Source organism: Pseudochaenichthys georgianus, chromosome 8 (genome assembly GCF_902827115.2).
Source record: "Pseudochaenichthys georgianus chromosome 8, fPseGeo1.2, whole genome shotgun sequence".
In the NCBI taxonomy this organism is placed as follows: domain Eukaryota; kingdom Metazoa; phylum Chordata; class Actinopteri; order Perciformes; family Channichthyidae; genus Pseudochaenichthys; species Pseudochaenichthys georgianus.
In genome coordinates, this window is record NC_047510.2 from 14,054,907 (window position 1) to 14,069,407 (window position 14,501).

General features: G+C 41.8%; 1 protein-coding gene across 1 annotated transcript in view; it reads left to right on the forward strand.

Annotated features, from left to right (window-relative positions):
* Nucleotides 1-1,347: 1,347 nt before the first annotated feature.
* LOC117450891 (carbohydrate sulfotransferase 11-like) overlaps nt 1,348-14,501 on the forward strand; it is a 34,181-nt gene continuing 21,027 nt past the window's right edge. Inside the window, exon 1 of the mRNA XM_034088908.2 lies at nt 1,348-1,740. Coding sequence (XP_033944799.1) covers nt 1,647-1,740 — 94 coding nt within the window. The 5' untranslated portion in view covers nt 1,348-1,646. The remainder of the gene's footprint in view (nt 1,741-14,501) is intronic.

The window sequence follows — 14,501 nt, forward strand, 5'->3', positions numbered from 1 at the left end:
AATCTAAATCCTGCTTGTTAGTTACCCAGCATCATTGATATATAAGCTGCTAGCGATTCATTACTGAAATCTTACCTTCAAAGCTGACGAAGTCGCGCTAGCTAACTAGCAGGCAATGCTAGCAAAATTGGTTGTAACAACCAAGATAAAATATAGATAATTACGCTGTGCATATACAAATGAAGACCAGTATAAGCATCATAAAGGGCCTCTGATACAATATAGACAGTTGACAATTCAAAAGAGTTCGATATTCCAGCAACTTACCTCTGGAACTAATCGACGCGCCGTAATGTAAGTGAATGAGGTCCAACGCCCAAATGACAATATTTGGAACTATTTCGATGTCCATACCCCGGAAGTAGGCGCCGCCATTTTTTACAACGGAGGTCTATGGGAGTGTCGTAACTCTTATCTCTCTAGCGCCCGGCCACACAGCGGCGTGCGTTGAAGCTTCCAACGCTTCTGCCCATTCACTTTGAATGGGGTGACGTCACTTTTAGCCGAACTGCATTTTGGGAAGCGACGTGGAGCGTTGCTGGCATTGCTCGCTTCAAAAGTTGAGCAATGTTCAACTTTTGACGCCTCGACGGAGGCGTCAGCCAATCGAATCATATGCCAATACAAGCTCTAGCCAATCAAACCGCGTGCTTGTGTGTCTGGGGCGGGAGATTCATGTGATTGGTTGTTGGTCGAGTGTCAGACACGCCCGCCGGCAAGCATCAACACATGCCGCTGTGTGGACGGGCCGTAGGGCTCTGGGTTTGGGGAGAAAGGGGTTAACAAAGTAATACAGTATATACATATATATATAGTAGTCATTATTCTGACTTCCACTATTTTATGTATTGACTCATTTTAGATCAACTTGCATTATTTTAAAAAAAATTTAAATTGCATTGTTGGAACCCGAGATTTAAGATGTTCAGATGAGGGTTGTTGGAAGTTTTATTTTGAAAGGCCCAACCGGAACTCTCTTTTTATAGGCTCGAGCTGCAATGTGTGGAGTAGCTGCTTGTGTTTGGGGATGAAGGGGTTAACAAATTATATATATACATGTAAATATACAGAATATATATAAAATCCATTATTCTGACGTGCACTTTTTTATGTGTTGACCATTTTTTTTCAAATTACATTGTTGGAACCAGAGATCTAAAATGTTCAGATTAGGATTGGTTAGGGTTGAATAAAGTTTGAAAATTGGCAGATAACCTATACAAGAATATCATTTTTTAAAAATGTTTTATTTTGAAAGGTCCAAACCGGAACTTTCTATTTTTAAAAGGTGTCGGCTCCAGCTGGCTGAGGCGTTGCTCATGTTTGGGTGGTAAAGGGTTAAAAAGTCCACACCCCCACCCCCTTACACAAACAGAGGGCCCTGCACGGACTCCTCTGACAGAAATGCAGCCTGTTCCAGTTCCTCTCCCCGGGCACACAGGGAGCTGAAGTCCCGGTAACCGAGAGACCGAGCACCGGAGGACCGTGTTTCTGCAGCTCAGGACCCCCCAGGATGTACCGGAGGATGAGCAGCTGCAGAGGGCAGAGAGCCGGATCCATGCTCCTATTATCCGTGATAAAGTAGACCCAGGAGAAAAACACATTAAAACCGCTTCTCTTTCGCATGAACCCTGCAGGGACTCAGCATGAGGAAACCCAAAGTCACTCGGATGGGTTTCGCCTTGTGTCTGGGATGTTTCATTATGGTCATCCTCTTCTTTAACAGCAGCCTGAAGCCAGGTGAGCACCATGAACTCCTCTTTAATCTGAGACCAAATACACATGTGGATCTTCATTTTATTCTAAAACAAAGACAATGCAATGCCTTAACAGTAAGTGAGGACAAAATAGCAATTAGTCAGATATTGTAGTGAATGCAGTTTATTACAAACCCCTCGGACAACAAGTTGAGTTTTTCCCCATCTACTCAATAATATATAAGAAAACAATACATTTAACAGTTTTTATTTCAGGATGTAGAAACATATCCATATAACAACACTAGACACATTCAAGCAAACTACAATTATGAAAATATTTCAAGAAAATACATGATATCTAAATACTACAATCCCATGGGGTGTTTTAACTTTCTTCAAGAGTAAAATATGCATTTTCCTACATAGATTTCATTCATTAAAAACATATTTTGGACAAAAGAAATGTATGATTTGTGTGGGGTGGATATTGAGTTTATTCTGATGTGTCTACAGGGAGCACACACCAGTCCAATCATTGTTTAATTTAAATGCTAATACATTATTAGATCTGAATCTTGACACGGTGCAGCAGGCTCGAGTCAAGTTATGCCAACGGGTCATAATAATGAAATCCATTCATCTCAGTGCTGTGAGGAAAATCCGATGCAAAGGTGTTTTGAATGGAGAAAGTATTTTGAGCAAAACACCCCAAAGGTATTTGTGTTTGTGATTCTTCGGTACAGTTCATGTTCTACACTCTCCCAGCTTGGTCAGTGTTTCCCAGAGAGCCACATATCTTGGTGTGGGAACTATTTGATTAGTGATGAGTGGAGTGGAGTGTTTCCTCTGCTACGTGGAGGAGAAAGGCTGCAGCTGGTAGCGTAGTTGGCCCTCTCTGAGATCTGTTTCCAGGTCCCTCTCTGCCACATACAACGGCCTCATTCACACATGCCAAGCTATATCATGGGCCAAAAACGCGTAAATAGCCCATACTGTGAGGGTTTTTTTTTAAGAGAGAGGTCAGTCAGTTCTGGATGTGTGTGATGTGAGACGCGGGGCATGCAGAGTTATTAGGATCCCATGAAAGACCAGCCTCTTTGGAGACAGATTCCATCCGCCCGTAAAGATTTGCCACGAAACACTACTGAAAAAAAAAAATGTTTGTGGCATTTGAGTTGAATTAAAACCTTGAATGCTTTGTTTATCAGTCTGTTGTTGGCGGTAGTTTTTCTGTGGTGAAGTTACATTTTACAGTAGCTGATTTCATGTGCCTCCCACAATTGTCCTTTCTTTAGTTTGGAATATCTCTTTGTTTTAGATCGCAGTTTAACTTTGTTACATTACACTTTATTGAAATATTTGCCCTTCTGTTGTTATGGCTGTATATTGTTGCTCAAAAGAAAAGGGCTTTGTCACAGCAGACAGATTTGCATGTAATACCAAAAAGATTAATGAGGCCTGCATTGTGAGGTGTGCCAGTTTTCAGGGTGTTTGCTTAACATGACTCAGCTTAGGGCCTTTTATACCCCTTTTAAAAGGGAGGGGTGAGCAGGGAGTCATTTAGTTGGTTGCAATATTAAAGTTCACCGCTAGATGGCACTAAATCCCACACACTGCTTATTTTAAATCGGACACTTTATTGTTAACGTTATTAGTGACACATGTTATCGTGGCTTATTACACGGTGTAGTTGAATACTCGATTCTGATTGGTCAATTTGGACATTTCAGAGGTTGTTAATACTCGATAACACATCACTGCTAGTCAGAAAATGACCGTTGCTAAGGATGATCAAGGGAGAGAAGGAAAGGCGTTAAAAAGACGGAGTGTTGGACAGACTTCGACAGTTACAGAAAACCTTTATCAGTGCTGCCGTTCATTTCAAGTTACGTTGTTGTAGACATGCCATTGTTCACCAGTTGGACAGAAGATCAAAATATATGTCAGGTGTGTAATTATGTTATGTGTCAGTCCTTCAACCCCTAAGATGCCTAGAGAAGTGCTAGTTTAAGTCAAGAGGTAATTCAAGGGAACCTGTGATACTGCCAGTGCCAACTGTGCCACTTCTTTTGTGACGCAGCATATTCCAAGTCTGTGTGTCAATCCTCTTTAGTCTCCTCTTGAGACCTCTTTTCTCTCGTCGCTCCTCGAAGTGCATTCGAGGGATTTGTAGGATCCTCCGTGACGGTGAAGGGGAAACCGATTTTTCCGGGTCACTGGAGGAGAGAAGCTGTGAGGAAGCATGTATTAGAGTAATGAACCGCATCCTGGTTTCTCACTTCTCTCAAAGGTCAGCACTGTCAAGACGATTAGCAGTCGGTCGATGGAGCAAATCCTCAAGTTCACTTTAGTTAAATTCAATGTGAACGATATATCTGGGCCCTAATACAGACCAGGGTTTCCGTTAGCCGGTAATTACCGGTTTTTAGCTGGTAATATTTAATAAAAACCGGTAAATTCAAAACCTGCCGGTCAAAATGTCCGATGCTCCGATCAATTGGCCGTCGATCATTATCGGCCGATATTCACCCTTAATAGTTTGATCGGTGCTCTCTATAAAGGCCGATCGGGAGAGCTGGATCTGATCGATATGGACATACACACGAGTGAAGTGTAACCGGACGCCAGAGAGAGATCGGATCAGCTGCTGCATAATCACCTGAAGCCCCGCCCACTGTTTAGCGTGCTGCATGAGAAACTGACGGGCTGTCAGGAGAGAGGGGGAGAGAGAGAGAGAGGGAGAGAGGGAGGAGAGGATCCGTTTCTCCCGTTTTATTATTCAAAGTTAATGTAAACTTTTGAATAATGTACTTCATCTACTACAAGTAGTTTATTTGAATGTAATGATTATGTTGGTTTTGGAATCATTTATTGAAAAATTAATCTGAATTTTTCGATCTGTTACGATTATAAACTGAAGCAATATAAAAATGACTCCCATTAACTGACTTTTAAACATCAGCATATCCGGTCCTAGTCCGGTAATTACCTGCCAACGGAAATTCTGCTACACAATTCTTATTATTCTTATTGAAACATGACCGGTAAGTTTCAAATTTGTCCGGTAAAATAAATTCTGTCCGGACATTTGACCGGCGAGAAAAAATCCAAGCGGAAACCCTGATTGGAGGTAATCGGAGGGTCACAAAGTATATCAATAAACAGCAAACATCAGAACCTCTGATTTTGCACAAAACAACCATAACAAGAGACGAGGTTATCCTTAATACTAACATCAACAAAAGTGGCAGAACCAACAACTTCTAGTGGTTTTTCTTTAAACCTGAAGCCACTATTTGTTTAGTCTTCTGCTTAATTTATTTCCTATCCTGATAAACTGGCCAGATTTTGTGTCTAATTGCATTTTGGAGATGTTGGTTGATTCTAGACACGTGTACAGGCACAATCAACCTCCAAAGAGCTATGGGATATGTGGTTGTGGGTTAACTCATGCATGGACAAAAGCTGATGTATCAGCGCTACAGCCTGAACAGCGCAACATCTGAAGGTGATTATCTTGCATCTTAGAGGAGGTTGAGTAGCTTGTTAAATGGACTGCATCTCATGTTGCAGGCATTAAAAGCCGCCCTGTCAGCTTTAAATCACTTTAATTTGGTTTCAGATATGCAGCCGGTCTGTCCTATTTACATTTAGAACACCTTCACCCCCACTTTTCCGTGCTCCATGTGGGCTAAAGGTCATTTAGCCCACAACACAAAGGAATGCACTGCCAGGTCAGATAAACACAGTGTCGAAATGTCCTGATTTAAACATTGGACTCTTTTTGCATGCAGGGTCCACAGCGCTTATCTAAATGTGGGATGATTACATGTATGCAGAGTGGGTTTGCTATAAATGTCATGCATTGTGCATTTTGATAAACACAATGGATAGAAATAGGGCTTTTACAGATCATGAGATGCCTCCCTGTATGCAATAACTGACCATTTTAACCAGTGGGTTCTAAATATGTGCGAGATAAGCATTTTGGTGTGACATCATTCCACTTATTTCCCAACACTCATCAACATGTTTCATTCATTATCTTGATTTAACACAACGCATCTTGGCTTTATAGAGTTCTTACGAGAAACTTTGGCCGCGTCTGACACATTTGTGTCCTTCATTGAGAGTTTTTTTGACTCTGTTCCAGAAGACATGAGTTATTGAGATGAGTTTTTGTCGGGTGTCTTTACTACAGGGGCAGCTGCGGTTTCTCTGACACACGGACAGAAGAGGAAAAAGACAGCATGCTCTGGAATGTGTTATGTTTTACTGCGATGTCAGGATCCCCTCTCTAAGAAAATACAACCCAGGAACACTGATCTTCATATAGCCAGCAACGTGTACAGATACAGATGTGATCAGGTTTACAGATTCTTGCTAGACAAGCAGAAAATCTTTTGGTCCTTGGGGCTACTGTCAATAGCCCTGTACTTGAGATGTACCCTGACTTCATACCTTCCTTGTCTGGGCTTGACTTGATGCCCTAAAAGACTCTTAAAAAGTCCTGTTCAGCATTTCAGATACTTTGGAACACCTGCTATGCAAAAAACAAATATGCTCCAGGGCTTTTTTGGACATATTTTGGAAATGGCATCCGTCTCTGTCCCCAATGTCCCATGAAAATGTGTGGATTTCGCAATTGTCTAATGACAAACAGAACACAACATCCACAAAGGAACATTGTGACCCCATTTTCATACCCTTGAGCTGCCAGTTGTAATCAGTTCAGTCTCTTCTCTGCTGTCAGACCCTCTGCCATCTTGTTTTATCGCCTGACAGACCAGGTTGCCCTGCTGTTTCAGACTGTTCGCCTCCAGCCAGCTGCACATTCATGACACTGAGCTGCACTAGTGTATGATTTAGCAAATACCCTGGAGTTTGTGTTTTCCTTTCTTGGAGGCCATCTGCTTTTGGAGCCTAAATTGATTTGTCGGTTTGTCTTTTCCATGTTGGTGTTGCTCAACTCTACAGAAGTCAGTTTTACGCACGTCTTTGGGCTGTTGACTGTGTGGTTAGTCCCACTAAAAAAGGCGTGTGGCGCAGTGGTCTAGTGCATTGGTGTTCCCCCCGCGGGAGAGAAAAAACAACGACGTGGCCTTGAAGTGAAGTTGGTAATGGCCGGCTGCTGCGTCTTTCTCTGTAACCTCTTTGGCGTGCTTCACACTCAAATGCGAACGCATTGTTGAGGTTGAGCTGTGATAGACCAACGTCTTTTCGCAGAGCTTGCATTTAACTTCCTTTGGGCTTGTAAGTTCGAAGTAGTTCCACGAGGAGGAACTCTTTTTACCTGCCGCTTTGTGGTGGTGTGACCAATGACCATTTACAATTATTAATAATATTACTATTATTAGCATTAGTCTATATTTTGGTTGAAACTAAGCCAGAAAAAAAAAAAAAACATAAATAATAATAAAAAAATATATAAATAAAATCGATTTCTAAAAATAATATTCGATTATGGAGACTGTAACGAATATTCGAATAATCACTTGCATCCCTAGTATTGAGTATGTAAGTCGCTTTGGATATAAGCGTCTAACAAGTAAAATGTGATGTAAAAGGAGTTTGTTCGTGCATCACTATAGCCGCTTTCACACCAAGTACTTTGCCGTACTTAGTTCCCGGTACTTAGTCCCGCCAAACTCTGTAGTCCCGGAACTGTCCTAAATCGCGTTCACACCGGAATAAGTCCCTGAGGGAGGATTATGCAAAATAAGCCGCTGACGTCACTTCTTCTTCTGCTTTGGGTTTAGTGGCAGGCTGCAAACAACTTCACGGCGTATTCTGCCGCCCGAAGTCCCGGGTAAATCGCCAGAAGCGTTGACACCTCATCACTCCACCGCTCCCACGTTTTATTTTGTGTTGCCATAAGTTAGTCTCTCTCCGTTGGTGTGCTGGGCTAATGCTAATGCTAATGCAAGCAAATAAAATGGCGTTTTACGGGGCGTGGTTTGCAATCCGCCCAGCCAATCAGAAATTGGAACCTTTTCCTCCCCAGGAAAGCACCACCTCTCTAGCAGGGACTGACAAGGGGGTGAACAGATATTTTTGGTGTGAAAGCAAAATCCCAAGAACTATCGGAACTATTCCTGGGAAAAGTACTTATGATCCAGGGTGAAATATATCTGGATTAATATGATATGTCTAGGATGAATCCTAAAGACGTTGGTAGTTCCTCTGACTCTTCCCAGCACCACCATTGGGTCAAAGTATAAACTGTGGTTTCTTGAAAAGCCACATCTGCTGTTTGTCGTAAACTGAGAAGAGACAGAGAACATCAGAGGCTGATGGGAATGGCTTTGGTTTGGATTTGGTCTAAAACCAAGGTATTGGCAAATTGTGTTCTAAAACAAATTGCCCCTTTTTAGTGGTCAAATACCATTCTTTCAACTGTCAAACAACGCCGTCCCATCATCCTGTATTCATGACACAGAGCTGCACGAGCGTATGATTCAGCAAATAGCCTGGAGTTTTTTATCCTTTCTTGGAGATCATCTGTTTTCCGAGCCAAACTCCTGACATGATTTTATTTTCAGGTTTATCCTTTCCATGTTGGTGTTGCTCAAGTCTGTTTTACGCAAGTCTTTGGGCTGCTGACTGTGTGGTTAGTCACACTAACAGCAGTCTGTTGGTTCATTACTTTGATCCAGACTTAAATATGTCCGGATAAATATCACATGGTATGTCTAGGATGAATCCTAAAGACTTGTCCTCTGACTCTTCCTAGCACCACCATTGGGTCAAAGTATTCAGTTATCCCATCCATTAACACACAACTTGCCAATACCTTGGCTTTAGACCAAATCCAAACCAAAGCCATTCCCTTCAGCCTCTGACGTTCTCTGTCTCTTCACAGTTTACGACATATAGCAGCTGTGGCTTCTCGAGGAAACCACCGTTTATTTCATCCTCTTGTTGTAATTTACAGAGTTGGAGCCACAATATCTCCCACTTGAAAAAGTGTTTTCATGTTTCCTCCAGATGATCATTTACAGTTGTTGTGCAACCCTGTGTTGTGAAATGCTTTGGATTCAGTCCAATTATGATCCCTAAGAAAAGCATGACTGAAGAAAACGGTAATAGATTCCCGTAGCTAATTGTTTTGGGAGGAGGAATATAAAGAGCAGCAAAAACAACGATGGGGAAATCTCTCGGAAAATTATTTGGTCAGTAATTCCAACATAAAACATTTGACATCAAGGAAACATCAACATCAGCTGCGTTTTCGTGATCTTCCCATTCGGCTGACAGTTTGAATGCAGCTTTAACAGCAGGGCCAACATGTTAAACATCGGCATTTCAATGTCTTCATCGTGAGCATTTTAGCATGTTGACATTAGCATGTAGCCCGTAGCATCACTTTGTCAAAAATACTCTTGATTCGTTGTTTTCAGTGGGATTTTTTTCCAATAACTGGCAGGTATTCATAGCCCATGATATGCACTTAACAGATTATTGAGCAGAGTGTGGCAGACAGTCAACTCTCCAGTTATTGATTTAAACATTGGAGAGGATCCAGAAAGAACAGAGGTTGCAACATCTGCTTATCAAACATGTGCATATGTTGTTGTTTTTTGAACATCAACCTATTAGTTTGCGGGAAGACATTTTGCACAACTTTCAAATTGAGTGCAGGTGTGCATGGATGTGCAACCGGATACCCAGGGGCGCCGCCAGGGATTTTGGGCCCCATGAAAAGATATCACATTGGTTTTCTTAATGTCTTTCGTTTTTTGTAAAGCACTTTGAATTGCCTTGTGTTGAAAGGTGCTATATAAATAAACTTGCCTAATGTTCTAAAATGGTTTGGGCCCCTGTCAGTCACTGGCCCTTAGAATCGTCCTAACTTTTCACCCCCTTACAGCACCCCTGAGGATACCTAAATTAGCAAAATAACATTTCCTTTGTCTCTGAATGAGATCAGAAAGACTCATAAATCACATCTGCACACATTCTTCATTCTTCCCATGAACACCACCCACAGGCCTCTGCACACGAACACCCTCTACACACACATTTGTGGCCTGAAAGGATCAGGCTTTCCCTTGTACAGTGTCTCTCAGTAGAGTTTCTCGTTGGCAGCAGAGGCCAAATAGGGGGAGGGGGTCCCTATTTTTCCCAGTGGAACCTAAACACAGAGGCCCCCGTTTATGGCCCGGACACGAGGAACACATCAGCCTTTCTATATGTTGCATTTCCGAAGCCCTGATTTCTGTGCGAACCAGGGGGAAAGCTGCCGGGAGATCTGGGTCTAGACAGGGTTAAACCAACAGGACTCCTGATTCCTTTCAATAGACCGTAGGTGAATCTGCTCAGAGGAGGAATTTGAGCTAACAGCTGACACAGTGTTTGGTTAGAATAGCACATGGCTCGAGTCCATAGCTTTTGGAGACATTTCTTCCCTTTTTTATCCAACTTCTTCCATGCACAATATTTCACTCTCTGCTTCACCGGATATCAATCATATGCAATGATCTGTTTGGTGTTTGGAGCCAAACCCTTCAGCGACATGTTTTGTGTATATCTGAGACCTGTGATATGTTGATGAAAAACAGAATAATAGGGGACCTTCAATTTGAAAAGTGGATTATGATCGTCATCGCTTGCTGAGTAATGCAGGGCAGTGACGACACACAATGCTCTCTTTGAGCTCAGTCGCTGTGTCATCTCAACTCCAGGTATTTGCCACATCCAAAATAATTCCAGACTCTGCTGACTGGTCTTTTTATTTAATCCAGGTATAAAAGAGGGCTTTGGGAGTGGTCATGTTTTTAAAATGTGTTCCTAAATCACCAGTTGTTTCCATAAGGAAGTTGTAATGTGTTTAGAAACCTGGACAATAAATCAGTGTACTGTAGCAGAATGATCCCATTACTCGAGCAGCTGAACGACAAAACCTTCCTCTGGCCATTCGTGTAATAAGGCATCATTTGCACTGTGAGTCATTAACAATAAGGCCAGGGGCGTCATTTATAACGCCGTGCGTAGGATTCACGTGGGAAGGTTGCTTACGTAGTAGAAATCCAAAAAATAGGTACAGAAATATTCCGACAATTTCCGATTCACAAAACATTGCGTACCGGCGAGGAAAGTGCGTACGGCACTTCCTACGCCGGTTTCCGTTTATAAATCACAATCGACTCGAAATGCGGTGCAGCTTTTGCGGGCTTCACGTAACGCCCATACTTGCCTAGAAACGCCCATTCATTCATTTTGACTGACTGCATGAAGAAGATCGCAGGAAATGACGACAGAACAGCTAAAAAAGACGTCTCACACCGTGTCAGATTGTGGTTATTTTGGGGAGGTGGAGATAAATGATATTGTTTGGTGGATGCAGTTTGAACAGAGGAGCAGCATGGAGGTCGGATCGTCACCAAAATAAATAAATAAGTGGTCCGAAAAAGGTTCATGACAAAAACAATACACATAGCCTTCCTCAGGCAGTGTGTTTGCACCGGGGACAGGAGACCCCCCTTGATGACTGCTAGAATCCACTTCAAGACACTGGTGCTTGCGTACCATGCTGCGAATGGATCTGGCCCTTCCTACATCCAGGACATGGTTAAACCGTACACCCCAGCACGTGCACTCCGCTCTGCATCAGCCAGACGGCTCGCTGCACCCTCACTGCGAGGGGGACCCAAGTTCCCATCAGCAGAAACACGTGGGTTTGCTATCCTGGCTCCTAAATGGTGGAATGAGCTCCCCATTGACATCAGGACAGCAGATAGCTTACACACCTTCCAGACTGAAAACTCATCTCTTTCGACTCCACCTCGAGCGATAGAATGACTAACAAAGAACTGCTAACAGAGCACTTATATACTAATAAAGGACTGGCTCTATGAAACCTGATGTACTTATATGATTCTGTTTCCTTCAAGGTTGTATCTTCCTGGTCGAATGTACTTATTGTAAGTCGCTTTGGATAAAAGCGTCAGCTAAATGCAATGTAATGTAATGATGAGAAAATATAAGAAATGATTGGGGAATCCCTCCGGAGTGGAGTCATGAGACTGGATCTGAATTATGTTTTCGTATTTGGTGGTTTGTGTCCCAGCTCTCGATCAGCTGTGCGCAGCGTCTCCACTGCAGCCTGTGCGTCTCAACCCCCTATTTAAAGGAAATACAACTAACGTGTTGTGTTATATTAGCTGTACAATTGACCACATATGGTGTTCTTAGTTTCCATACCTCCTGTGTTTTACGAGCGACTTATCAAGTCTTAGCAAACGGCATAAAACACGATTTAAACATGGTAGTATATAAAACCATGCTCGTACAACCTATAGAAATGCAAAACCGCATCATTTATGAGAAAACATTTCATAACATTAACACAACATATTCGAGGTGGTTTTAAATAACATATTATTATCCGTATTTATTTATTTCTCCAGGTGATGTGTTTGTGTGCACTGAGGAGTCTCAAACAGGCGTTTGTTAAATCATTTTAAGATTGGCTTTAATCAATGTTTGAAAATGAATTCTTCATATATGATGAATGAGAGGTAACATTTTGTTTATGGTATTATTTCCACACATTTCTCTCCACTCTTCCTTCTGCCAACGGTGTCGCAGTTTCTCGTCTCTCCCGTTTTTGTGCTTAGTGCGTACGCATGGGTTAGAGTTTGCGTGGAGGACCGCACATTTTCCCGTCAAGTTAGTATTTTATAAATCGCAAACATTGCGTAGAAACTGGCGTACGCCATTTTTTTGAGCGTATATCCCTTTATAAATGAGGCCCCTGGACACACCATCATTTAAAGGTTGAAAAAGCACTTACAATGAATTGAATCACAGGGAATAGAAGATTTTCTTGTAGAGGACGTACTTAATACTTGCATTGAGTTCAACTTTGGTGAAGTCTTAAGTGTAACTTTGGTGAAGTCTTAAGTGTAACTTTGGTGAAGTCTCAAGTGTAACTTTGGTGAAGTCTCAAGTGTAACTTTGGTGAAGTCTCAAGTGTAACTTTGAGGTCTCAAGTGTAACTTTGGTGAGGTCTCAAGTGTAACTTTGGTGAAGTCTCAAGTGTAACTTTGGTGAGGTCTCAAGTGTAACTTTGAGGTCTCAAGTGTAACTTTGAGGTCTCAAGTGTAACTTTGGTGAAGTCTCAAGTGTAACTTTGGTGAGGTCTCAAGTGTAACTTTGAGGTCTCAAGTGTAACTTTGGTGAAGTCTCAAGTGTAACTTTGGTGAAGTCTCAAGTGTAACTTTGGTGAAGTCTCAAGTGTAACTTTGGTGAAGTCTCAAGTGTAACTTTGAGGTCTCAAGTGTAACTTTGGTGAGGTCTCAAGTGTAACTTTGAGGTCTCAAGTGTAACTTTGGTGAAGTCTTAAGTGTAACTTTGGTGAGGTCTCAAGTGTAACTTTGGTGAAGTCTTAAGTGTAACTTTGGTGAGGTCTCAAGTGTAACTTTGGTGAAGTCTTAAGTGTAACTTTGGTGAGGTCTCAAGTGTAACTTTGGTGAGGTCTCAAGTGTAACTTTGGTGAGGTCTCAAGTGTAACTTTGGTGAAGTCTCAAGTGTAACTTTGGTGAGGTCTCAAGTGTAACTTTGGTGAAGTCTCAAGTGTAACTTTGGTGAAGTCTCAAGTGTAACTTTGAGGTCTCAAGTGTAACTTTGGTGAGGTCTCAAGTGTAACTTTGGTGAAGTCTCAAGTGTAACTTTGGTGAAGTCTCAAGTGTAACTTTGGTGAAGTCTTAAGTGTAACTTTGGTGAAGTCTTAAGTGTAACTTTGGTGAAGTCTCAAGTGTAACTTTGGTGAAGTCTCAAGTGTAACTTTGGTGAAGTCTCAAGTGTAACTTTGGTGAAGTCTTAAGTGTAACTTTGGTGAGGTCTCAAGTGTAACTTTGAGGTCTCAAGTGTAACTTTGGTGAAGTCTCAAGTGTAACTTTGGTGAAGTCTCAAGTGTAACTTTGGTGAAGTCTCAAGTGTAACTTTGAAGTCTCAAGTGTAACTTTGGTGAAGTCTTAAGTGTAACTTTGGTGAAGTCTTAAGTGTAACTTTGGTGAGGTCTCAAGTGTAACTTTGGTGAAGTCTCAAGTGTAACTTTGAAGTCTCAAGTGTAACTTTGGTGAAGTCTTAAGTGTAACTTTGGTGAAGTCTTAAGTGTAACTTTGGTGAGGTCTCAAGTGTAACTTTGGTGAAGTCTTAAGTGTAACTTTGGTGAGGTCTCAAGTGTAACTTTGGTGAGGTCTCAAGTGTAACTTTGAAGTCTCAAGTGTAACTTTGGTGAAGTCTTAAGTGTAACTTTGGTGAAGTCTTAAGTGTAACTTTGGTGAGGTCTCAAGTGTAACTTTGGTGAAGTCTCAAGTGTAACTTTGAAGTCTCAAGTGTAACTTTGGTGAAGTCTTAAGTGTAACTTTGGTGAAGTCTTAAGTGTAACTTTGGTGAGGTCTCAAGTGTAACTTTGGTGAAGTCTCAAGTGTAACTTTGGTGAAGTCTCAAGTGTAACTTTGGTGAAGTCTCAAGTGTAACTTTGAGGTCTCAAGTGTAACTTTGGTGAAGTCTCAAGTGTAACTTTGGTGAAGTCTCAAGTGTAACTTTGAAGTCTCAAGTGTAACTTTGGTGAAGTCTTAAGTGTAACTTTGGTGAAGTCTTAAGTGTAACTTTGGTGAGGTCTCAAGTGTAACTTTGGTGAAGTCTCAAGTGTAACTTTGGTGAGGTCTCAAGTGTAACTTTGGTGAAGTCTCAAGTGTAACTTTGGTGAAGTCTCAAGTGTAACTTTGGTGAAGTCTCAAGTGTAACTTTGGTGAAGTCTCAAGTGTAACTTTGGTGAGGTCTCAAGTGTAA